Source organism: Sorghum bicolor, chromosome 5, assembly GCF_000003195.3.
Source record: "Sorghum bicolor cultivar BTx623 chromosome 5, Sorghum_bicolor_NCBIv3, whole genome shotgun sequence".
Classification (NCBI taxonomy): Eukaryota; Viridiplantae; Streptophyta; class Magnoliopsida; order Poales; family Poaceae; genus Sorghum; species Sorghum bicolor.
Window position 1 is genome coordinate 62,502,971 of NC_012874.2, and position 27,206 is coordinate 62,530,176.

General features: G+C 41.6%; 1 protein-coding gene across 2 annotated transcripts; it reads right to left on the reverse strand.

Annotated features, from left to right (window-relative positions):
* Positions 4,307–7,121, reverse strand: LOC8059347 (thioredoxin reductase NTRB). 2 transcript variants are annotated; one of them, XM_002450915.2, is made up of 2 exons: positions 6,154–7,121; positions 4,307–4,591 (listed from the first exon to the last, which is right to left on the reverse strand). In XM_002450915.2, exons 1-2 carry the CDS (start codon positions 7,103–7,105, stop codon positions 4,524–4,526), a joined length of 1,020 nt encoding a protein of 339 aa, XP_002450960.1. In that variant the 5' UTR covers positions 7,106–7,121; the 3' UTR covers positions 4,307–4,523. The 2 variants fall into 2 exon arrangements, with proteins under 2 accessions (XP_002450960.1, XP_021317396.1); XM_021461721.1 differs by having other exon boundaries at positions 4,307–4,610.

A 27,206-nucleotide genomic window follows, 5' to 3' on the forward strand; every position in this document is an offset into this window, starting at 1 on the left:
TCTTGGTCAATGTATACCTAACTAACCTTTAGCTTAGCATAATGTAGGCAATCAGTCTTAATCTTCTGCAATTGTTTTTCTACCTGTTCCCCTGCCGATGTACGATGGCAGTTTCCTGCCAAGTTTTACAGATAGGGAACTGTGGTTAAAAAAAAACGATCTTCTACGTTTAGTCCACAGTTGACTTGACTGCTCTCGGTCCAGTGCGTGGAATTCTGATTCACGATGGCATATGCCTAAGCCTGACGCGTTCCAATGGCTTTTCTATATATCACTTCGCTCGGCAGGATAGATCCTCAAACTGTTGTGTTTGTTGCTGTGGCCTTGACGTACACAGCTGGTTCGATCTCTCCAGGTACGTTCTGGTTTCCTCTCCACTGGTAGAGTGGCAGGTCTCTCGTCTTGTCCATCTTTAGTATACTGATGAGTACATTTGCTATCTTTCCGAGCTCACACAGGACAACAGATTCTACAAGTTGCGTTGCTTTGATCGATCCTAATGGCAGCAGAGATGGTCGGTTCTGCAGTTGCCCAGGAGGCTGTTAACCAAGTCCTGTCAAGATTCAAGGACAGGTGTGAGCACAAGTCAGAAGCAAAGGAGAACTTGGAGAGATGGCGCACATCAAGCTGGAGGCTGCCCTCGAGACATCCACCAAGTGGAACATCACCACCAGCGCGCCATTGCTGCGCTGGCAGAGCAAGCTCAAGCGCGCCGCACAGGAGTGTGATGACACTCTGCGCAGGTGCAGGCAGCGCCTGCAAGAAGAGGAGGACACTGTAAGGAGCTCCTCCTTTCCCACGCAGATCGCTTACGCTGCCAGGTCGTTCGTCGCATCCATCTTTAGCCGAGACGGCGAGGATGAGCTGAGAGGCGCCGCTGCCGTCCGGCGATTCGAGCGGTTTGCAGATGGTGCGAGCGAGTTCTTGAAGTATGTGGAGCTTGGTGGTACGCCACGTAGATATATGTTCTTTGATCCTCTTATACGCCATCTTCTTGCTGGCAAAGGAACAAAGTATTGCTTTGTTCGAGGGAGTCAACATCTGTCGTTTCTTCTACAGCCTATTAGTCCACCTAACCGTGAGATGGAGGTTGCCTTGACACTGTTACTTAAAGATAGCAATGCTTTAGAGAACAATTTTATCCTTGCCCTCAATTTACGGCTCTCTGAGAGTATCGACATAGTTGGGGTTGCAGTAAGCTGCCTACAGCTATTCATGCCTCACTTGAGCTCAACAGTTGAGACTGTGAAGACAAAGCTCACCCAGGTACCAATGCAAGACTTGTGCTGGGTATCATCTGTTTGTGAACTCCACAACAGTCTTTACAGCAACTGTTGTAAATGGTTTCAACCGAACCCGCTTTGTTGTCAGCAACTAGATCATTACTATGCCCGGAGCTACAGTGCCACAAGCTCATCATCAGAATCATTGCTATGTGATATATACTTGGAACCAGTTATGCAAGTGTATCTGTTGGCCCATGTATCACTCTCAGTTGGGAACAACAAGCAAAGAGCGGTCATTGATGGAGAAAGCAAAACAAGCTGCACGAGAGACTTACCATATCTAAAACTTGGAATGCACTTCTGGCCCCATACCTGCTCTGAAGATTTGTCACCTACAGTTGGGGGTTCAGCGACAGAGACAGTCAACGGGGAGGCCATGCAGCATGGCAGCCTGTATGCCAACATTTCGTTTGAACAGCTGGGCAAGATGATGCTGCCAAAGGCGGTAGATTGCCTTCATGGGAATGTTGAAGCTTCCTCATATCAGATGCTGTGGAAGTCCAAGCATGGTGGCTCATACCTTCGGGTCGAGAAGATGTCAAGGAGACTAACCACTCGGAAAGACATGGGTGGAAAATGTTCTGAACGACAGCAGGCCAAGAAGGTACAGGGATGGGCAAGTGTGAATAATGAGTTCATGAACTCGTGGATTGCGCACGCACCTGCCAAGTTGCTGGGCTCAGCCGTGGACTGGTTTCAGAAAGAGAAGCGTTTTCCCCAACCGTTATTATTCAAAACTAATTCCTGCGTTCATGATTGTCCAAGCATGCTGTTGTGTCTGAAATATTTCAGATCTATGGCAAGTAAGATCAAGTCATTGAGCATGTTCAATGCCTAGCTAGGATTTCATGGTACCAAGCGTATGCCATTATTCGAGCATTGAGTTCTACTAGAGGACTCGTCATGATGGGCAGCTAAGATGCATATGTGTTGGCTGTTAAACAATCAAGCGTGTTCCTGACGATGTGCATGTGTGTGTAAGCCTTCTTATGTAATTATGTAATGTTGTAGAGAATAAAAGAACTAAATTGAAAAGAGATAAATAAAAGAACAGAGAGTAGTGGAGATCTAGTAGAAGGGTAATTGGAAAGTTACCCCAACTTGTGTCCATGGGTCTTCTCACCCTACCTCAAATTCTCTGCACTTTCCATTTAATCTTCAATATGGCATCAGAAGGGGTTGATTTAATTTGTTGGTTCCACAACAATTTCCATGGTTTCTAGGGTCTTGTGGTGCTAGATATGCAGCAAAAATTTAATGGTCCTCGTGGTTATATGATGTTCATTAAGTATATCCCAAATCACTAAAGATCAGATATAAATTAGCCAAGTATATTAACATGACTTAGTTTATTGACTCCACGGCAATGACATGACTGCACTTGCATTGTGATCTTTGTGCAGCTAGCGAGCGTATGAACTGCGGATCTGCCTAATCTGGGCCTTATGATAGCTCGCAAACGGAGTTGGGCCTTGCGTGGCTGGCCGAAACGTAGGTGGGCTGCTGCACCGTCTCATTCTTCCGATGCTTGACTGAATGTTTGAATTGAATGTATTTAGGGATGAAAACGGATTAGATACGGATTGATACACTAATGTCATATTTGTTTTCATATTTCTGGTCAAATTCGGATTCAAATATGGATAATGTCAATCATGTCGGATAAGATACAATTGGATGTCGACATCATAAATATACGATTTAAGTATTCGAATATGGATATGGTATCTGATGTTGAATATTCAAACTCGGATATAGACAGATCTAAACCCCACTAAATGGAATCAGTTTTGAATACGGTTGGAAAATATTTGTATCATTTTCATCCCTGTATACACTACTACGGTTGGCAAAATCAGTTAACCGAGGCGGTTTTCGTAACCGCCTCGGATCAAAGGTCACGGTAAATGACCTTTTTTCAAGGCGGTTTACTGACCACCTTGGTTAATCAAATAAAAAAGAAAAAAAATCAATGAACAAGCCCGACGAGCCCATCCATGTGCCCGCCGAGCCCATCGATGCGGTGACATCGCCGTTGGTGCTCGACGATGAGACCTCTGGACCTGCTTGCTTGTCACGATTGGAATCGCCTCTACCACGTCAGAGATGGGAGGAAGAGACACTCGGAGGGGAGGGGAGCAACCCATCAAAGAAGAGGCAGCCGACCTAGATCCCTTCGTCATCCCTCGCCGGATCCGGCCACCCCGTCGTCTTCCTATGCTGGATCCACCTCCCACCTATCGGATCTGGAGCTCTACGTGGAGGATCTCACTGGATCCACCACCTGCCCGCTGGAGGGAGCTCGCAGGAGGCTGGGGCGTCGAGTGGGAAGGAACGAGCCGATGCCGTGCTGCTCGGCTGGGAGGGAGCCGCTGCTCGAGAGGAAGGGAGGTCGCCATCGCCGCCACTACTGAGAAGGAAGGAAGCTGTCGCCACTTCAAGGGAGGAAGGTGGAGCAAGGAGGGAGCGAGGGGCGGCGGGCATGCAAGGGGAGGGCCGTCGGGCACGGTTGTGTGAGAGGAGTGGGAGGGTCGCGGCCTGGGAGTTGGGGCACGACTCTGGGGGCGTCGGTGGTTGCGGATGGGGAGTGGACTGTGGGAAGGAAACCCTAAACTCTAGTATTTATACAATCAGTTGGTTACCGACTCTGGTTGTAACTGGATTTTGGAGCATTAAATACCAGAGTGTTCCAGACGCTAAGCTCATATTGAAAAGTTTTTGGATTTTAGAACATTAAATACCAGAGTTGTAAAATGCATGTGCCGAGCCCAGTTACACCCAGGCGGCCCATGGCTGAAGCTCTGGCCCGAATAGTAAGAAAGGTTCCAAATAGAAATGACTACGTGACCAAGTACATAGTATGTGACAGATTCATGGCTAGAAGCCTGTGTAATCTTGGCTATTTTCTTTTTGACTTTCTTTGGTTCTTGAACCTGCTGTGTAATACTTTGTATGTTTCAAATTTTTAATAAAATTTCAGTAGGGGCTCCAAGTCCCTCCTGTTTCTAAAAAAACAGAGATATCTAAATGATACGTTCATAGCCGGTAAACACGAACTGGTTCCCAGTACATCACTATAAGTTTAGAGTTTAGACGACCATAATGAGAAGAATAGTGTGCTACTAAGCAGTGTGGTTATTCAGGTTTTATTTTCAATCATGACAGTCAACGGCATACCGCTCATAAGACTGCAACTTATTATTTCAGCACCGTCAACTGAACTAGTCAATCAGACACTCAGATTTGCCCCTCCTGTGCACCGACCTCCTGCAGATAATGCTCAACATCCAAAGCGGCCATGCACCCTGCAACATCCACAAGTAACTAATAGAAAAATTACATATCGTCACGTGCATCCACAAGTAAGTGTTAACTCTTTCTAAACAAGGATGAAGGAGAACTCTTACGAAATAAATACATTAAAGACAAAATTATAGGAAGTTGTTTAAAAACAAACCGACTCTCATTTCTAGAAAGGCCTAATAAATGTCAAAGATACTTTCATGGGTTTTGGGTCTTTTAAAATCAGGCTTTGTTTAGATCCATTTTTTTGGATTTTGACACTGTAGCACTTTTGTTTTTATTTGACAAACATTATCCAATTATAGAGTAACTAGGCTTAAAAATTCATCTTGCGATTTACAGGCAAACTGTGCAATTAAATTTTGTTTTCATCTATATTTAGTGGTCCATGCATGTGCCGTAAGATTCAATGTGACATTGAATCTTGAAAAGTTTTTGGTTTTTGAAGTAAACTAAACAAGGCCTCAATGACGGTTCACAAACTCATTTTTGGTTAGATACCTGGCTGCTGGTTCTAGACAAATGTGTTTTTTAAAGCTATGTGCTATTGTTTAGTAAAGCTCTAAATCTTATTATTGTAGTTCTAAATAGCCCGCTATAGTCTAGCTATAGTTTTGTTACAGCCCACCTACATCTTATCTATAGTCTTTCCATATGAACTAGCACTACAATATTGCCAATCACTACTACAGTAAACACTTTTGCAACAAAATTTTCAACAAAAATTGCTTCTTAAGAATATATCACCCACCAGTTCATGATACAAACTAGCATTCAATACCATTTTCACCAATAATTTGTAATACAAGCGGGCAGTGAAAATGATTCCACATTTATAAAAGGACCATGGACCCCAAATATCTCAACTCCCATCCCAATTCTCTAGCGGTCCCACTCCTCACCTATCCCCTCCTCCTCCACCCCACCTCCCCACAATCTCCTCTCCCCAATGGCGACACCCCTTCTCTCCTCTCCCCACAACGGCATGGCACGTAGACACAACAACATAGCTTGCATATGGCAGTGGGGCACCTCCTCCTCTCTTAAACTCAAATCCAAGCACATCATGGTTGCATCAGACGCACCCCCCGTCGCCACCCACCCACCACTACATGAAGGAATGCCCCCACCCGACGAGAACTCTACCCCTCCTCCTCCTCCTCCTCCTCCTCCTCCTCCTCCTCTCTCTCTCTCTCTCTCTCTCTCTCTCTCTCTCTCTCTCTCTCTCTCCTTCAACTCTTGCTATCCCTATCCCACTCTCCTTATAGATCCGGTGTGGTGTCCCGATTCGCACGTGATGTACTTAGATCCTTGGGAGGGGGGCGCAGCGTCTCGGCGGTGAGCTCACTAGTGAGCTCGCATCATCAGCAGGCTCAGCACCAAACCTTTACATAGCGAAGTGGGCGTGCCTCTCAAAATATTTAATTTTTCAGCCGTCTGTGTCAATCCGTTTCATAGCGGTGAAGTTCCTCTAATCGATATGTTTGCATATTAATCACTTGCAAATTGCAATACATGAATAGACGACGTAGAAGAATCATATAGAGCACTACAGAGTGTTCACCTGATCCAGCGGCAGTAATGGCCTGGCGATACTTCTTGTCCTGCACGTCGCCGGCAGCGAAGACCCCCTTCACACTGGTGTGGGTGGAGCCCGGCTTGGTGACCACGTATCCAGACGGTGAGTCCAGCTCGAGCTGCCCACCCAGGAACTCCGTCGCCGGCGTGTGCCCGACGGCGAAGAAGAGACCAGCCACCTGAAGATCCTTCACCTCACCACTCACCAGGTTCTTGACCTTGACGCCAGCCAGCCGCCGGCCGCCGTCGCCGTCGCCGTCTGCGCCGCCAAAGGCCTCGACAACCACCGAGTTCCAGACGACCTGGATCTTGGGGTTCCTGAGCACCCTGTCCTGCATGATCTTGGAAGCCCGGAAGGTGCTCCGGCGGTGGACGATGTAGACGCGGGAGCCGTACTTGGTGAGGAAGCTGGACTCCTCCATGGCGGAGTCGCCGCCGCCCACGACGGCGAGGGGCCTGTCACGGAAGATCGGGGCCGGGCCGTCGCAGACGGCGCAGGCGGAGATGCCGTGGTTCCAGTACGCGTCGGACCCGGGGAAGCTGAGGCGGCGCGCGACGGCGCCCGTGGCGACGATCACGGCGTCGGCGAGGAGGACGGTCGTGGCCTTGTCAGAGACGACGCGGAAGGGGCGGGCTGAGAAGTCGACGGCGGCGACGGTCTCGGCGACGATCTTGGTGCCGAAGCGCAGGGACTGGTCGCGGCAGCGCTTCATGAGGTCGCCGCCCATGATGGCCCCCGGGAAGCCCGGGAAGTTCTCGACGGCGGTGGTGGTGGTGAGCTGCCCGCCCGCCGCGACGCCGTTGGCCATCCAGCCCTCGAACAGCACGGGCTTGAGGTCTGCCCTGGCCGCGTAGATGGCCGCCGTGTGCGCCGCCGGGCCGCTCCCGATGATGCACACGCGCGTGCGGAGCGGCGCTGCAGCGGCGGATCCCTCCATGGCTGCTGCTTACTTTACTTGTCTCTGCATGGTCAGTGGACGCCTGAAGTCCCTTTATAAAGACCACCAGCCAATCAGTGGCTGTGGTGTGGACGTGTCGATCATGGTCCGTCGCTCCCGGTGCTCTTATTTATGGATTTGTTTTGCTAAAGAACTTTGATTTTAATATAAAAATATAAGATAACTTGTGGCAAATGAAAATTCTAATAGAACTAATAATTCCGTAGGCTAACGGATATGATTGTGTTGGATGAATTTTGTTAATATGTAGAATGGCATCTTGAATACTTTAAAACTGTTTAGCTCAAATATGTTAAAACTGTTTATTAGCAATGAAGCAATTTCGAAGGTGTACAGTTGGCATTGCAGTATTAGCAAGGAATGTTCAAATCTACACCAAATATTCGTGTTTTGAAACTTTATAGTAAACGGTTAGCAATTTTTAAGGCCACGAAATAAATTTTGTAACAAAAAACTACTCAACTTTGATGAGGACCCTAATGTAAATGAAGAATGTGGTGTGCACTATCAATTTCGCTAATACTTCAAAATTGTCCCTTTCAAATATCTTAAGTGAGACATACAAGAGCCAGGTCATTTTCAAAGTAATTATACTAGTAACACCTTATACTGACACAACCTCTTCAAAATGGCACTAAATTTGTACAATTTAGGAACTGAAGGTCTGTTCAAAAGCGACTGTTGTAGTAAGTCCAAGTGAGGTCATTTTCAAAGTGACTAACTTTAGTAGGTCATTTATTAGTACATTAGGAATGAAGCAAATTTGAAGGTAGACAATTGGTGTTGTGTGTATTAGCAAAATGGAATATTCAAATATACACCAACTTTTCAAATGTAAGGTGATATTCTTCCAAAGCAACTCTCTTCTGGTACATATATAGTTGAATCACTTTCATTGTGCTTAACTCTAGTATGTTACCTAGTCACCTAGCACATTTTGGAATTGAGCAATTCTAAAGATATACAGGTGTCACTTTCATAATGACTATAACCTCCTCAAAATGCAAACCTCGCCAGGCTCCTTTCGCATGGCTGCTGTCCATGCACTGGGCAGTGGACAGACATGTATGCGTGCACGCTGCGGCCTCTCTGCTTAATCTGTATACGTACTATATGAGGTAAAACCCTACATACCTGTATTGTGTACTGTTGCGATTTGTCCAGTTGCATGTACTCCCTCCATCCACAAATAAATACACGTCTCGCACCCATCCTAACGAGTCAAACTTTTTTAAATTTATCTAGAAATATATCAAATAACACATAAACATTTGTATCTATAAAATATACTTTTCATATCTAAACTCCAAATTAAGCAATATATATGTGCTATTTTTTTATCATCTGATGAGGTGTTCATGAGGGTGAACTACCATATGGCATATGCAATTGTCTAATCTTGCTGCAGATTTAAACTCTGCCTTTTGTTGTTAATAAAAAAAACATGTCCAACATATATATACCAAGCATCTACACTCACGATACATATATACTATACTTTATTGATCATACAAACATAAGAAAAAAAACATATTCAACATATACACATTTGGCAGTTTGTTAATTTTCATGATAGCATAGCACTGAACAGAGATGCTTTAACGCAGCATGTGATGAACAAAGCATACACCAACCTATATGTTGGTGAAAGACTCCACAAACAGAGAGTTGATAGTTTCCTTGATGGCATGATTATTGTTATACACATCACCTTTGTATATAAACTCCATTGTTCTAGCCAGGTTGAATATCCTTTCCAGTAACTCCTTTGGTTGGTCTCTATCTGGTTTAAGCCACTCCTCATTAATATCTTTCCATGATTCTTCTAGCAGCTGTGCTTTTATCCTTTCACGTGCTAAAGCCAATGAAGTATTGTGCTCCTTCATGCAGCTGTCGATGGTTGAAGCTACGTCACAAGTCGTTGCTTCCTGCAAGTGCACCATTGCTTCATTAAACTGATCTAAAAGATTGGTTAACCATATATCTCAAGCTACCAATGTCTCTTGTCTCTATTGGAAAAAGCTAGCCACATGCATGCATGTATGCTATTTCTGAAACTTTATTTACATCATCTAATTAACTTTGAATATAATAATGCGACACAATCTTAATATTATTAACCAGAGGTCTCCAATGGAGCTTACACATTAATCCTGATAAGATTTCAGAGGTAGGAAAACGAGATAACACCTTGAAATTTCTCATAAAAACTAGGAACATTTGGCTTATAATTTCATTGTCTCTAATCATCGTTGGTAATAAATAGCCATTGTGTCTTTTCAATTTTCTAAAAAAATACAAACCTCAATGCGTAAATAACAAAATATGGATTCACGATGTCAAAAAAAGGTAGGCAACATGAGTTGATATAAATACATACTAACAATTGACATACTTCATCTGTCCTATAATATAGTGCATTCTAGAAATTTTGAGACAAACTAAGAGAGATCATAAAAGATGCATATACCCTCATTTTGTTTTCTAATCAGACGCTATCATCAATATTATTAATGGTGATTGGTTGATAAATAAAAAGTATTTAATGTAAAATCGACTTTCACTAGTACAGAAGTGCTCAAAGCCAGCGGTGGAACATAATTTTTACAGGCGGTTTTAATTAAAGAACGCCTGTGGAAAGAAATTGGCGTACCCGACTACAAAACCGCCTGTGAAAATCAATTTTTACAGGCAGTTTTCCTAACAAAACCGCCTATAGAAATCATGTATTTCTACAGGCGGATTTCTTAAGAAACCGCCTGTAGAAATATGATTTCTACAGGCGGTTTCTTAAGAAATCCGCTTGTAGAAATACACTTGAATTTTTTGAGATTTTCAAATGACCTCGTTTGAAAAAACTGTCAAAATGAAAGTTGTAGATCTTGAAAATTTATGAAACTTTGTAGTTGATAATTTTTTCATTTGAAATCATCTTGTCATTGAAAATTACGTTTAAATTTCTGAAATTTGAAAATCAAATTTTGTAAATGACCTCGGATGAAGGAACTACCAATATAAAAGTTGTAGATCTTAAAAAGTTGTAAAACTTTGTAGTTGACAACTTTTCCATTTGAATCCGTTTAGGGCCTTAAATAATCAATTTATGCTTGGTTTATGATAGTACGTGGGGAACTAAACTCTAATATGTACACAATCTCAGGTTCGAATCCCACCGACCGCGTAGCATGTGATTTTACGTGAAATAATGCGCGACTTGCGACTTGATAACCAGTGGGTCTTCCCTGTATTAAAATTTTTTTTTTCTATTTTTAAAAACCGATTTCATATTGGAGGAGATGTAGACCACCACAAAACCACCAAAAACTTCAAAAAGGGAAAAGAAAGAGGATATGAGAGCGCAAACCTCGTATGTCCACCTCCCTCAGAGATAACAAGATCAAAACCTCCCCCATTGAAAAATGGATCTTTTTTCATTTTTAGAGCTGTCCACCCTGTAAAAATAATGGGGTGCTCGTAGAGGAAGAATATAGTGTGGTTGGGTTGTTGTATTTATTAGTGTGGAGGACGCCTTATAGGAAGCCCGTCTTTGCTAAAGTTTTATTATATCAATAGAGACGCTTGGCCAATAAGAATTCGCGTCTCTGTTAGTCATTTAACAAACACGGTCTTCTTAAAATGACCACCTCCATTATTAAAGATTAATGGAGGCCGGCGTTTGTCTTAGGGTGTCCTGTACAATTAACAAAGGCGGCGTCCTGTTGTGCCTGCTCTATTAATCAGGGCCGTCTCTAGGGGGTGGGCAGCCGGTGCGACGGCCGGGGGCCCATGCCGCTAAGGGGCCTATAAATATATATATGTAATATATATAATACTTAGTATATAGATTTATCTAATTTTTTAGAGGCTTATACACACACTACAGAAATTTGTCAATTAATTTAAAAAAGAAATTCATTAATCAGCACGTCATCCACATCCACCTATTGCTAGTGTTGCTTTATATTCTCGCTTGATCGATTAGTTGAGCAAATTAATGTTTCCCTTTATCGTTTTCTCATCCTATTGCCCAATCGTCCAATGCAACAATGTGGCTCCATGACACGGTAACACCACACGTCCGCACACGATGTCACTACTAGACACTGGAGCAGGAAGAGTAAGAGCATGGCTGATCGAGACTTCATCAATTTGTTATTACTATTCCGTGATAGGGTTCTAAATTTCTAATTCTATCCTATTTATTTATTGTTGTACTATAATTATCTTTTATAAACTAAAACATATGGTGCAAATTAATTCTTTTTAGTTGTACTATATATTTTATATATTTGACATATCAAAAAAAATTTGATGGACCCTTATCCTTTTGCTTGCACAAGGGCTCTCAAAATTATAGAGACGGCCCTGCTATTAATCTAGGGGTCTGTCGTCTTTCAAAATCTTTTTAGTAGTTGAGTGTGGGATAGCAGCATGACGTGCCTCATCTATCTCCTCCAAGGAGTGACCACGTCGACCCTCTTGGACCGGTGGTGACGACGAGACGCAGACTATGGTGGCATCTAGTGTTGAAGGACTGCGCTGCCACGATCGAGCACCAGTACACAGAGGTACTGTACAGCCGGTTCGTAACTCTTTTTTACAGATGGATTGACGAACCGACTGTGCTGTTGGCCTATAGAAATAGTAGAAATTCGGCGGGCGGTTCAATTATACCACCGCGACCAGTGGCATTCGAATCTGAGACCTTGCTCTTGCGCATAGCCTCCTCTACCACTCCACCTATCACTCACTTGTGTCTATACTAGTTACCCACATATTATACTAAACCGAGCATATATTGATTATTTGAGACCCTAAACGGGTTCCAATAGAAAAGTTGTCAACTACAAAATTTCATAACTTTTCAAGATCTACAACTTTTATATTAGTAGTTTATCCATCCGAGGTCATTTACAAAATTTGAATTTTAAATTTGAGAAATTCAAACATAGTTTTTGACGACAAGATGATTTCAAATAAAAAAATTTATCAACTACAAAGTTTCATAACTTTTCGAGATATACAACTTTCATTTCGATGGTTTTTTCAAACAAAGTCATTTGAAAAAAATCAAAAAATTCAATTTCAAATTATTTCTAGAGGCGAATTTCTTAAGAAACCGCCTGTAGAAATATGATTTTACAGGAAAACCGCTGAAAGCCCAAGTTTGGTTTTGGTAATTAATGAAACCAAGTTGCTAATGCCTTGTGTTTAAGTGATTTGAGTTAGGCATAGCAACACATGTGATGAAGGTGCATGGTGGCATGGAAAGGTGGCCATATGATCACAAAGGCATGAAGCATAAAGTGAAGATCATGATGATAGACGAGGAGCAAAGTTATCAAGGCAAAGTAATAAACATAGGGTTTTACTTTTGCCGGTCTAAGATGAGTAGAGAAGTGATTGACCGGGTTTACGATATATAGCCGACTATCAAGAGGGAAAATCACGGTCATCTCTCGAATCAAGTGCTACTAGGTCCATATCTTGAGCATATGCATTAGGATCTAGTAAAGTGCTAACTTAACTCCTTTGGGTAAATGTTTGTGAAAAGCTAACACACTTGCACTTTGGTGGTGGACACTTGTTGGTGTTAGCACTTTTGCAAAGGAGGTGGAGTTCCTAGGGTTGAGAGGGGTTTGGGTTCCTCTCAAGCTCGGCGGGATTCGACGCTTTTGAGAAAAATAAATGTATATTTTTCTATTGCGCCGGTGGAAAATTTGGAGAAGTCGCGGGAGTGTTTCTCATTGAGAAAACACTCACCGGACGCTCAGCGCGGAGGCACCGGACGCTGGCCTTTAGCGTCCGGTGTGCTGTCAGGTGTAGCAGAGTGCACCGGACGCACCGGAGAGAGTCCGGTGGGTTGCGTCCGGTGTGAGGAGGTTTTGCAACCCTCTCAGCGCATGAGTCCGGTGAGCACCAGACGCATCCGGTGCGCACTAGCTTAGCGTTCGGTGACCCTGCGGTTTGCGGAACTCTCTGCGCATGAGTCCGGTGTGCACCGGACGCGTCCGGTGTGTTGCAGGTAGCCGTTAGAAACTGACACACGAATTCGAGGAAGGACACGTGGCCAACCCCAGTGCACCAGACGCAGGGGGTCGAGCGTCCGGTGCTCACTTGGTAGCGTCCGGTGCCCCCGTTTTCGGCCTAGTGAAAACAACCAACGGCTAGTTTCTTTGAGGGGGCTTTTAAATAGGAGGTGGCCGGCTTTGGGAGGTTCACTCTTGCACTTTTGAATACTTGAGACATACTTTGAGCTAGAGAACACTCCCTCCACTCATCTCCTTGCTCGATTGCTTATCCTAGTGAGATTGAGTGAGATTCAAGTGCATTGCTTTGAGAGTTGCATTTAGTGGCACTTGATTCTTAAGTTTGCTGCGGATTTCTTGTTACTCTTGGGTGTTTCCCGACGCCCTAGACGGCTTGGAGTAGCGGTGGTGTTGAGCTCGTGATTGGAGATTGTTTCGAGCCTCACCAAGTGTTTTGTGAGGGGTTCTTGAGCCTTCCCCACGGGAGATCGCAATTGGCTACTCTAGTGGATTGCTCGTGGCTTGGAGGATCCCCATCTTGTGAGTGGATGTGCGGCACCCGCTGAGGGTTTGGCTTTGGATTGCCAATTAGCTCGTGATCCATCAAGTGGGTGTATCGCCACAACGAGGACTAGCTTGCCGGGAAGCAAGTGAACCTCGGTAAAAATCTTGTGTCATCTCTTGCCGAGGATTCTCTTGTGATTGTGAGTGATTGGTTGGATATATCTCTCTCTACAACGTTGGTATAACAATCACTCTCCACTCCTTACTTGTATACCTTGCTAGTTGTTTAGCTTGTTTAGTTTAGCTTTCTTGTTTAGGAGTGTAACTAGCCTTCTCTTGTTGTTGTGCTTTAGTGTTTAGCCTTGTACTAGTTTGTATAGGTGGCTTGCATAGCTTAGTTGAGCTAGTGCTAGATTTGCTTCGCCATTTGTTTTACTAACTCACTTGCTTAGTGAAGTTTGTAGAAATTTTAAATAGGCTATTCACCCCCCCCCTCTAGCCATTTGGACCTTTCAAGTGGTTTCAGGGCCGAGGCACCGTTTATTTGAGGCTTAACAACCTACGGTGAAGAAATGGCTCTTAGTTTGCATATCAACAACACCAAGAAGGCACCTTACTTTGATGGCACAAATTATGCTTATTGGAAGGTCAAGATGACTGCCCATCTAAAGTCAATCAATAGAGAAGTTTGGAAGGTGACTGAAACAAAGTTTGAGGTTGCAAATGAGAATGCACCAACACCGGTTGAAGAAAAGAAGCTTCAATGCAATGACATTGCAATTAGTGCTCTTCATGAAGCTCTTGATGACAAGACCTTTGAGCAAATCAAGAACATTGAGGTTGCTCATGATTCATGGGCAAAATTAGAAGAAACATTTGAAAGGCACCGAAGGTACCAAGACCGCCAAGGCATACGTCCTCCAAGAGAAGTTCTCAAGCTTCAAGATGCAAGAAGATGAAAGTGTGCCGGAAATGTTTCACCGGTTGCAAGTCATTGTGAATGAACTCAAGGCACTTGGGGAAGAAGTAAAAGATAGTCAATTCTCTATGAAGTTCTTGAGAAGCTTGCCCAAGAGATTTGACACTTTGATCACTGTGCTAGTCAAGACAACACTTAGTGAATCAACTCCCCAACAAGTCTTCCAAGAAGTGATGACCGATGATGCTTATAGAGAAGATGATGAGAAGGATGAGTTGATCAAGAAAAAGAAGAAGGATGGTGAGAAGAAGGATGATGAAAAGAAGAAGAGTGTGTCATTCAAGGCCTCCACATCCAAGGGCAAAGCCAAGCAAGTATCATCAAGTGAAGAAGAAGCAAGCTCTTGTGATAGTGATGAAGATGAGGAGATGGCTCTTCTTGTCAAAAGATTTGGCAAGTTTATGAAGAAGAAGGGCTATCGGGCAAGAAGGAAGAAGAGCTCCTCCAAGAAGAATGACCATTCCATGAGGTGCTTTAGATGCCATAGCAAGGATCATCTCATCACCAAGTGTCCGTATGATAGTGATGATGAAGATGCTATCAAGAAGGAAAGAAAGAAGCAAAAGAAGCAAGAAATTAAAGAAGGAAGGCTCAAATAAGAAGAAGGGTGATGCCCATGTTGCGACTTGGGATAGTGATGACTCCTCAAGTGATGATGAGAGCACCAAGAAGAAGGCGCATGGTAGCATTGCAATTCAAGGAAAAAGCTCTATCTTCGACACTCCATCATGCTTCATGGCTAAAGCCACTAAGGTATCATCCGATGATGAGAGTGACCATGCTAGTGATAGTGATAGTAATGATGATGAACCAACTAAAGATGAACTAATCACTATGTTAGAAGATTGCACTCATCATTATAAAAAAACTAGAAATGAGTGCAAGGCCTTGCTTAAGGATAAGAAAACCCTTGAGCAAGAACTTGATGAGCTTAGAGCATCTTATGAGAGTCTAAAGGAAGACCATAAGAAGCTTCAAAAGGCTCACACTAAGCTTGAATAAGCTCATTCCTCTCTAGTTAACAAATGTGAAAATGAGTCAACTAAAATGGAGAAAGCTAAAACTTGCAACATAGGCCTAACATGTGATATCTTAAGTAAGCCTATTGTTGTTGCTTCTACTAACCCTTCATGTAGCACATCTACATCATCCTCATCTAGTAGTGATGGTTTCACTTGTGACACCACACTAAAAGTTGAGAATGAAATTCTCAAGAAGGAGGTGAAAGAGCTCAATCACACCTTAGCCAAGGCTTATGGTGGTGAGGACCGCTTGCTTATGTGCTTCGGTAGCCAAAGAGCCTCTCTCTACAAAGAGGGATTGGGCTATAACCCCAAGAAAGGCAAGGCTGCCTTTGCTCCTCACAAGACTAGTTTTGTGAAGAACAATGGTCAGTATTGCAAAGCTTGCAAGCAAGTTGGTCATTTAGAGCAACAATGCATGAACAAGAAACCCAAAGCCAATGTATCCTCAATCAAGTTTAATTCTTTCTATGTGCTTACCAAGGATACAAAAGGTGTTCATGCTAAGTTCATTGGTGCACCATGGATGGGCTCAAAGAAGAAAGCCATTTGGGTACCAAAGAGCTTAGTTGCTAACCTTGGAGGACCCAATCAAGTTTGGGTACCTAAAAGAATTGATCTTGTCTTGTAGGTCAATTACAAAGCCGGAGGAAGGCATTGGGTGCTTGAAGTGGGTGCACTCAACATATGACCGGAGAGTCTTGTATGTTCAAATCAATTGATACAAATCAAAATGGTGGCTTTGATTCTATCACTTTCGGCAACAACAAGAAAGGCAAGGTCAAAGGGCTTGGTAAAATTGCTATCTCAAATGACATGAGCATATCAAATGTGTTGCTAGTTGAGAGCCTCGATTTCAATCTCTTGTCAATTGCACAACTTTGTGACCTTGGTTTCAAATGCATCTTTGGTAGTGATGATGTTGAGGTGGTTAGTGTTGATGGATCAAACTTGATATTCAAAGGATTTAGGCATGGTAGCTTATATTTGGTTGATTTCAATGATAGTGATACTCAATTGACATCTTGCCTAATTAGCAAATCAAGTTTGGGTTGGTTGTGGCATAGAAGGCTTGGTCATGTTGGAATGAAACAATTGAACAAACTATTGAGGCATGACTTAGTTAGAGGTTTGAAGGATGTCACCTTTGAGAAGGATAAACCATGTAGTGCTTGTCAAGCCAGAAAGCAAGTTGAAAATGCACATCTTAAGAAAAGTGAAATGAGCACATCCAAGGCATTTGAGCTATTGCACATGGATTTATTTGGGCCAACAACATATACTAGCATTGGTGGCAACAAGTATGGATTTGTGATAGTAGATAACTACACTAGATACACTTGGGTGTTCTTCCTCTATGACAAGAGTGATGTTTGTGATCTTTTCAAGTCTTTTGTCAAGAGGGTGCAAAATGAGTTTGAAACCACTATCAAGAAGATTAGAAGTGACAATGGTAGTGAATTCAAGAACACAAGAATTGAGGAATTGTGTGATGATCTTGGCATTGGACATCAATTCTATCCAACATACACTCCTCAATCCAATGGTGTAGTTGAAAGAAAGAATAGAACCTTTATTGATATGGCTAGATCAATGCTTAGTGAATACAATGTTAGCCATTCATTTTGGAGTGAAGCTATCAACACGGCTTGCTATTGTAGCAACCGTCTCTATTGCCATGGAAAGCTTGGGAAGACACCATATGAGCTATTGAATGGAAGAAAGCCCAACATTGCATACTTTAGAGTGTTTGGTTGCAAATGCTACATTCTCAAGAAAGGCACTAGATTGAGTAAATTTGAGAAGAAATGTGATGAAGGGTTCTTACTTGGTTATTCCACCACAAGCAAAGCATATAGAGTTTGGAACTTGACAAATGGCACATTGGAAGAAGTCCATGATGTTAAGTTTGATGAAACTGAGGGATCTCAAAGTGAAGCTCAAAATCTTGATGATGTGAGAGGAGATCAATTGGCAAATGCAATGAAGAACATGGATGTAGGTGACATAAGGCCAAGACAAGTTGATGATGATGGTGACATTCACATGATCAATCAAGAAGTGCAAATTGATACAAATCAAGCAAGTACTAGTGACTCTCATGATGATGATCAAAATCAAAATCAAGCTAGTGGAAGCAATCAACTCCCAATACTCCAACCTACAAGCATACCAAGGGATCATCCATTGGATCAAGTCATTGGAGGAATTCAAAGTGGTGTACAAACAAGATCAAGGCTAGCATCCTTTTGTGAGCACTATTCATTTGTCTCATTTGAAGAACCAAAGAGAATAGAAGATGCATTGAGAGATTCCGATTGGGTAAATGCCATGCATGAAGAATTGAACAACTTCACAAGAAACCAAGTGTGGGAGCTTGTTGAGAGGCCAAAGAACTACAATGTGATTGGTACCAAGTGGGTCTTTAAAAACAAGCAAGATCAAGATGGTGTGGTTGTGAGAAACAAAGCAAGATTAGTAGCACAAGACTACACGCAAGTGGAAGGTCTTGACTTTGGAGAAACATATGCACCGGTTGCAAGATTGGAGGCAATTAGAATATTATTAGCCTAGGCTTGTGCCCACAACATCAAGCTCTATCAAATGGATGTGAAGAGTGCATTTCTCAATGGATACATCAATAAGTTGGTTTATGTTGAACAACCTCCCGGTTTTGAAGATGACAAGAAACCCAACCATGTTTACAAGCTCAAGAAGGTATTGTATGGTTTGAAGCAAGCACCTAGAGCATGGTATGAGAGATTAAGAGATTTCCTTCTCTCTAAAGGGTTCAAGATGGGAAAGGTTGACACTACCCTCCTCACCAAGAAACTAGGAAATGACTTGTTTATGTTGCAAATCTATGTTGATGATATTATCTTTGGATCAACCAATCAAGACTTTTGTGAAGAGTTTGGAAAAATGATGGCAAATGAGTTTGAGATGTCCATGATTGGAGAGCTTAGTTACTTCCTTGGTCTTCAAATCAAGCAAATGAATGATGGCACTTTTGTGAGTCAAGAAAAGTACATCAAGGACATGATCAAGAAGTTTGGGTTGCAAGAAGCTAAACCAATGAGCACACCTATGGGCACAAATGATCAACTAGGTAGTGATGCAAGTGGCAACATGGTAGACCAAAAGCTATATCGATCCATGATTGGAAGTTTGCTCTATGTCACCGCATCAAGGCTAGATGTGATGTTTAGTGTGTGCAAGTGTGCTAGATATCAAGCTTCACCAAGGGAGAGTCACTTGAAGACAACCAAGAGGATATTGAGGTATCTTAAGGGTACTCATGATGTTGGATTATGGTATCCCAAGGGGTCTAACTTTGAATTGATTGGATATTCGGACTCCGACTATGGTGGATGCAAGATTGATAGAATGAGCACAAGTGGCACTTGTCAATTGCTAGGAAGGTCTCTAGTTTCATGGTCATCAAAGAAACAAAATAGTGTTGCACTATCAACCGCCGAGGCCGAATACATTAGTGCCGGTAGTTGTTGTGCACAATTAGTTTGGATGGAAGCTACCTTGAATGACTTTGGAATAAAATTCAAGAATGTGCCTTTGCTATGTGACAATGAGAGTGCAATCAAGATGACACAAAATCCGGTTCAACATTCAAGAACCAAGCACATTGACATAAGGCACCATTTCATAAGGGACCATCAACAAAAGGGTGATATTAGCATTGAAAGTATTGGCACCGAAGATCAACTAGCCGACATCTTCACAAAGCCACTTGATGAGAAGAGATTTTGCAAGTTGAGAAATGAATTGAACATACTTGACTTCTCCAACTTGAGATGAGTACACCCCCACATTTATATGACATGCCTCTCCTTCAACAAAGCAAGGTAAAGTTGGTTGACATAGCATTCATACTTTGCTAAGGACATGATTAGAACATATAGACATGTTTGCATGACAAATAGGCTCATTCATGAAAATCAAAAGATTTTGATGTATGTATGGTACCACTATTGTCTTTATGATTGCTTGATCTAGTGGTAGCATATGACATGTTTGTGAGCTTGCAAGCCTAGTGTTGAATCTAGAATATAAGCTTATGATGTGTAATTCAACATGGTCAAGATAACCCTTATACTTCATGAGGTGTGAAAAAGTTTGTCCTCGGATCAAACCGAATTACATGTTCTAGACAAGTGATCTAGATTGAACCATAATTTGACCCTCACATTGATTGACTTAATTCTCACTAAAATTTGAATCTTTGTGGTCATTGATGACAAAGGGGGAGAGAAACAAAGATAAAGTCATAAAGGGGGAGAAAAGTGCTTAAGGGGGAGAGATAACTTTTGGAAAAATTAAATTAAAACTTGAGCACACAAATAGGGGGAGCAAGCTCGTGAACCATTTGTTGCATTTGTATGTGCACTAACATAATGAGGTGTTGCATTGCAAGTTTAAATTCACTACTATTGTTTGATTGGTGTTTGCTAGAAATAGAACTTGAATGATGCTTTGAATTCTAGCATAGAGCTTTATATTCTTGTGGTATCTAGACATATAATGTGATCTCACGAGGTATCTTGAGTTTTTGATGTATGTCTAGCCACATTGGTGCTAAGGATGGTATATTGGCAACTCCGATTGGTATCACGCTTCAAAGGTCCATTCTATATACCTTAGCATCATTTTGGTAGTAATAAATCTCCCAAAATTCCAATTCATGCGTATGTGCAAACTTGAACCAATCTCATGGAAGCACATATGTAGGGGGAGCTAATACTACCAAAAACTGAAATTGAAATGTTTGTCCAACCTTGTCTCTTGATTACAATGCTTTGGACAAGCAATTCAAGTTCATTATGATTTCATTTCATATCTTTGTGATGGTTGTCATCAAGTACCAAAAAGGGGGAGATTGAAAGCCCAAGTTTGGTTTTGGTAATTAATGACACCAAGTTGCTAATGCCTTGTGTTTAAGTGATTTGAGTTAGGCATAGCAACACATGTGATGAAGGTGCATGGTGGCATGGAAAGGTGGCCACATGATCACAAAGGGATGAAGCATAAAGTGAAGATCATGGTGATAGACGAGGAGCAAAGTTATCAAGGCAAAGGTATAAACATAGGGTTTTACTTTTGCCGGTCTAAGATGAGTAGAGAAGTGATTGACCGGGTTTAGGATAGATAGCCGACTATCAAGAGGGGAAATCACAGTCATCTCTCGAATCAAGTGCTACTAGGTCCATATCTTGAGCATATGCATTAGGATCTAGTAAAGTGCTAACTTAACTCCTTTGGGAAAATATTTGTGAAAAGCTAACACACTTTCACTTTGGTGGTGGACACTTGTTGGTGTTAGCACTTTTGCAAAGGAGGTGGAGTTCCTAGGGTTGAGAGGGGTTTGGTTTCCTCTCAAGCTCGGCGGGATTCGGCGCTTTTGAGAAAAATAAGTGTATATTTTCTATTGCGTCGGTGGGAAATTTGGAGAAGTCGCGGGAGTGTTTCTCAGTGAGAAAACACTCACCGGACGCTCAGAGCGGAGGCACCGGACGCTGGCCTTTAGCGTCCGGTGTGCTGTCAGGTGTAGCAGAGTGCACCGGACGCACCGGAGAGAGTCCGGTGGGTTGCGTCCGGTGTGAGGAGGTTTTGCAACCCTCTCTGCGCATGAGTTCGGTGAGCACCAGACGCGTCCGGTGTGGACTAGCTTAGCGTCCGGTGACCCTGCGGTTTGCGGAACTCTCTGCGCATGAGTCCGGTGTGCACCGGACGCGTCCGGTGTGGACTTGTAGAGCGTCCGGTGTGTTGCAGGTAGTCGTTAGAAACTGACACGCGAATTCGAGGAAGGACACGTGGCCAACCCCAGTGCACCGGACGTAGGGGGTCCAGCGTCCGGTGCCCCCGTTTTCAGCCCAGTGAAAACAGCCAACGGCTATTTTCTTTGAGGGGGCTTTTAAATAGGAGGTGGCCGGCTTTGGGAGGTTCACTCTTGCACTTTTGAATACTTGAGACATACTTTGAGCTAGAGAACACTCCCTTCACTCATCTCCTTGCTCGATTGCTTATCCTAGTGAGATTGAGTGAGATTCAAGTGCATTGCTTTGAGAGTTGCATTTAGTGGCACTTGATTCTTGAGTTTGCTGTGGATTTCTTGTTACTCTTGGGTGTTTCCCGACGCCCTAGACGGCTTGGAGCAGCGGTGGTGTTGAGCTCGTGATTGGAGATTGTTTCGAAACTCACCAAGTGTTTTGTGAGGGGTTCTTGAGCCTTCCCCACAGGAGATCGCAATTGGCTACTCTAGTGGATTGCTCGTGGCTTAGAGGATCCCCATCTTGTGAGTGGATGTGCGGCACCCGCTGAGGGTTTGGCTTTGGATTGCCAATTAGCTCGTGATCCATCAAGTGGGTGTATCGCCACAACGAGGACTAGCTTGCCGGGAAGCAAGTGAACCTCAGTAAAAATCTTGTGTCATCTCTTGCCGAGGATTCTCTTGTGATTGTGAGTGATTGGTTGGATATATCTCTCTCTACAACGTTGGTATAACAATCACTCTCCACTCCTTACTTACCTTTATACCTTGCTAGTTGTTTAGCTTATTTAGTTTAGCTTTCTTGTTTAGGAGTGTAACTAGCCTTCTCTTGTTGTTGTGCTTTAGTGTTTAGCCTTGTACTAGTTTGTATAGGTGGCTTCCATAGCTTAGTTGAGCTGGTGCTAGATTTGCTTCGCCATTTGTTTTACTAACTCACTTGCTTAGTGAAGTTTGTAGGCTATTCACCCCCCCTCTAGCCATTTGGACCTTTCAACTGTCTGTAAAAATACATGATTTCTACAGACGGTTTTGTTAGGAAAACCACCTGTGAAAATTGATTTTCACAGACGGTGGTTTTTTAGTTGAGCCCGCCAATTTATTTTTACAGGCGTTCGTTAATTGAAACCGCCTGTAAAAATTAAATTCTACCGCCAGCTTAGAGCTAGTGGAGGTGATAGTATCACACTCCACCCCCACCACATAATGCAACAAACGGGGCACTAATTAAGCCAGATACCAACCTTCATTCAATCATTATCTAGAATGCACGGTTTATATAGACGTGCTGACCCAATCACACTACCGCGCGCTGTCCTTTTTTTTGATATATATGTTATTCTGGCCACTCATCTGGTGGTTAAGCCATATACTTTATATGGTAGCTGTCCGCAACAGTTCCTAGGATGACGTGCCATTATTGTTAAGGAATGGAAGTATCATCGTCGTTGATCTTGGTCTTATCACTACACCACAACACAGCATCACCGTCAGACATGTGATGCTAAAAATTATATTTATCGATGGATCATCGGTCGCTAAAAATAACTTAGAGATCATCTATCTCTAATTCCTCATTTAGCAATTTATTGGTTGTCGCTATAGATATTGATATTTAACGTTGACCTATCCATCGCCAAGTATACCATCAATCTGTCTATCACTAAAGAAAATGGGATTGCGTGCCCCACCACTATCCAACTTTTCGATACCTAAAATTTGATATCTAATGCACTTCAATCTCATTAGATTCCATTTTATTTTAAATGTTTTGATACGTGAGCCTATATATTTTTATTTTGTTTTTTTAGCATAAGGAACCCATAGAAATAGAATTCTATGATTCAGTTTAAATGTATGAAAACTTAATCTTAACAAGGGTATATGTGTGTCTATATATGTGAGCCTGTATATTTTTGTATTTTGGTTTTTTAGCTTTCTTGTTTAGAAAAGAATTTCCAAATGAAAACAAAAAAAATAAAAAAAGGAAATAAAAATGCATGCATGCACCAAACGGTGCCCAAGCAAACACACGCAGCCCGGAACGACTTATCCCAATGCTCGGCCATCGCTCCCCATCCACCGTGTATGCTAGGCAAACACAAGACAAGATAAGATTGTATGTTTATTTGTATTGATCTCTGTGTAATGTATGTGATGGACCATAAACTTGAATTTGGGCTGCATGTTTTCTCATTGTATTTTTTTAAATATTTGTATTGTCCTGTTGAACGATCTGACGCTATAAATACATGGATTGTTGGATGATCTGTCGGTATATGCTTGGTAATGGATCATCGGTCGCTGAAACTTGACAACAGACTATCTATCGCTATAGGTTGACGATCTGTCGCTAAAGGTACTGTCTGAGGCTAAAAATTCTTACCGGCAGGACTTACACCGGCAGCAAAAGTCTATCGCTATAAGTTTTTAGCGTCAGATTGTCTGCCCTGTAACCGCTTTTGCCGTCAGATCATCTATCACTAATGTTGGTGCTATGGTGTAGTGTATCCAGTGGCAGACCCTGTTGAAAATGTGAGGTAGTGCGGACTCCTCGTACTCCCTCCATACTTGTTAAGAAAGTCGTTTAGGACAATAACATGGTCTCAAAGCCTAACTTTTACTCCATATTTTTGAAAAAAAATATTTATCAAAAAGTTGTGTATGTATATTTTTATAAAATTATTTTTTAAGATAAATCTATTATATCATATTTCTCAACAATTTAAAAGTTATTCATGATTTATATTTCTAATGTTTGAACCAAACCTTGTCCAAACCGACTTTCTTTACAGGTACAGAGGAAGTACATATATATATGATAAACATGACCTATATATATGTGTCTAATTATATACGTATACCATATTTATATTAGTATAGCATATGCATTTATATTATAATAATCTGTAATTTAGCAAACAAATTATATAGGTGAAGATTGAACATCATTACCTCCCACATGAAAAGCACATTAAGAGAAATTTTTTTCCATAACTAGTATAGTGCCCGTGCTAACACTATGGCTTAATTTTATGGCTCCTACCATTTATACTCTATTACCAATACTAAAACCCTACCAAGAGATCAACATCAGCGGGAGGGAAAACAGAATGTTAGAAAAGGATCCTTGTATCTTGTTACATCCATGCTCATTACAAGATGAAAAATGGCTTGACATGTGGGCTACACCAACAGGCCTCGAGCTCGGCTGTAGCTTTTGTGCCTACAGTACAATGGAGCACAAATTCAAAAAATATCAGGTTCTAGACAATATATATAAATCACCAAAAAAAAACTTGAAGAAGTTGGGGCATAGAAGGCAATCTACTTCCAAAAGTTCTTCAAATATGGGCAACCCTTGCAATACCACTAGTGACAACTTCAACTTCTAATAATCTTAAGTGAAAGGATTTTTGATCCAAGGGGAGAAACTAAAAGACTTGTCATTTTGGCATCTAAGTAGTCGCCAATTCTTCTTGGGGCAAATAAAATTGATTGGGTCATTGTAATTGGACGCACCAATGTCAGGCTCTTTGGTCCAGTCATGTATTCAATCAAGAGGCATATCACCAGAAATGACATTGTAGATTTCTGTAATGTACAAAACTGAAATATAAATGTTACAAAATAACAGGTGAAGAAAGGCCTAGGTTAAGATAATCTGACATATGAAATGCCACCTGTGTGTTGTCATGATCTGAAACAAAAACTGACATCCAAGTTCCATGTCGAAGTCTACTGAAGCAAAGGCCTTACAGTTCTGCAAGAAAAAAGTTGTCTTCAATAAAATGAGTTCAGATATAGTGGTACATTGTAGTTGATTTCTCAATCGCATTGGTTTATGAGAAAATGAGATAGGCCAGAGATCTAATTAAGAAGCACATAGCACATCCTAACTTCGACGGTGAAAACGATTATTGATGTTAACTCTGCTTTGTTTAGACATGTTCATGATCAGGTTGCCTGAACTCATCACAGAGATCCTGACTTACATCGAAAACTCTTCAGCCTAGAAGGGCCAGCTTTTCATTACAACCGACAAGACACCAATAGGCAATCATATCAATTCCAGCTTGTTCCTTCAAAAACATAGTGCACAAATTTTGTGAGTGATAGTGAATAGACCATGCATTTCTATTGAAAGACAACATAATAGATGATATTGCATTGTTGTATTTTTTTGAGAAGTTTACAACAAGATGGTTTAAAATCAACCCCAATTATATTCAAGTTTGACAAGCTCATGGAGACTCCCAATTCTCAAAGGAAGAACATCACATCCTTATTCTAAGGTTGGTAACTAGCAACCCCTTAATAATTTCCTAGCTTGTTTCTTCAGCTAAATATTGCATTTTCAGTTGAGTGCAAAGGAAGATCATCTTTCTTCCTTTTAGAGGGCTAAATATTGCATTTAATTGTTGTTTTCATTTTATTAGATGGTACCTTTTAAGAGTTGCTCAAGAGGCTCCCAAATCTGAAGTTTGAGATAACCAGTATTGTCACTCTAAGGTTGGTATCTTTGCCACTCACGATTAAAGAATGACGTAGATTCTTAGCATGCACTTTTCATTGAGTAAATTGTGGTTACCATACAACAACTAGAAAGGTGGGTGCAGATTACCCAACATCTTGTATTTTGTTTATTTGGTCCATAAACTTGTCATTTTGGAGTGTTAATAGATCTTAACTGTTGAGACTCAGTGACAATTACTACGAAGAAGATAGAACCACAATGAAACTGTATGAAGATCACAGTCACTGACATCAGCATCAATAATTTGTGCTAGCACACTGTTGATCTCCTCTTCAAAAAGATAATCCAAGCAAAGGCACTCCAACGCGTAAATCAGATGGACCCTCTGAAATAGACTACAGGTAGTTGAACTTGATAGCAGTTTTCCCACATCTTCCTTAAGTTTTTGCACTCGTTCTTCCATCAATTTCTAAGCAAAAAATCAGCTTATAAAAATTACAAGGTATTAGTTGAGCGGGAGGCTGCATTATTGTTCCCTCCATTTCTTTCTATAGGGTTACAGTATATTTAAAAGGTCAAACATCATAAGCTTCGATGAACAAAATAGTCAAAATAATGCTTATTGGTTAATTATGTTTTAATAGGAAAACATTTCAGAGATGTAAGAGGACTGCCATTTTTTAGCAATCGATGCTACCAAAGAATACTTATATACGATTTTCTACATCTGAATATACATACAACCTCTGCCCCATAAAAAATAGAAGTCTCAATTCAATGTTTATGATACATAGTAAGTGTCACTGTATTGATTATGGAATATATTTTCATAACAAATATATTTGAAGATATAAATGTTGATACTAGTTTTTATTAAGCTATTCAAAGTTTAGGATTTTCTGACTCATTAGGACGTATAGATAGCTTTACTAGGAAGCAATTTTTTAGCTTCTACTCCATAAAGCAGCTTCACTAGTGAAGCTAAAGCTATTTTTGTATTTGGTAAAAGAGCTTCTCAGGGAAGAAAAAACACAGAGAAAGCTGGAAGAATCTGGTTTTTTTGGCTTCACCCAGCTCCATTTATGAAACTTTGTACGTGAGAGGAGCTCAAAAATAGTTTTTATGGAGAAGGTGTTTCACCAGGACATATTTAGTACGAGAAGCTGAAAAGTAGCTTTGTGACGCTTGGTACAAAAGCCCAGACAATCAGGCCCTAAAACAAAGGAAGGAAGATTCTGTATATGTTATTATTATTATTTTAAGTGCAGTAATTAAGTACGTATTGAT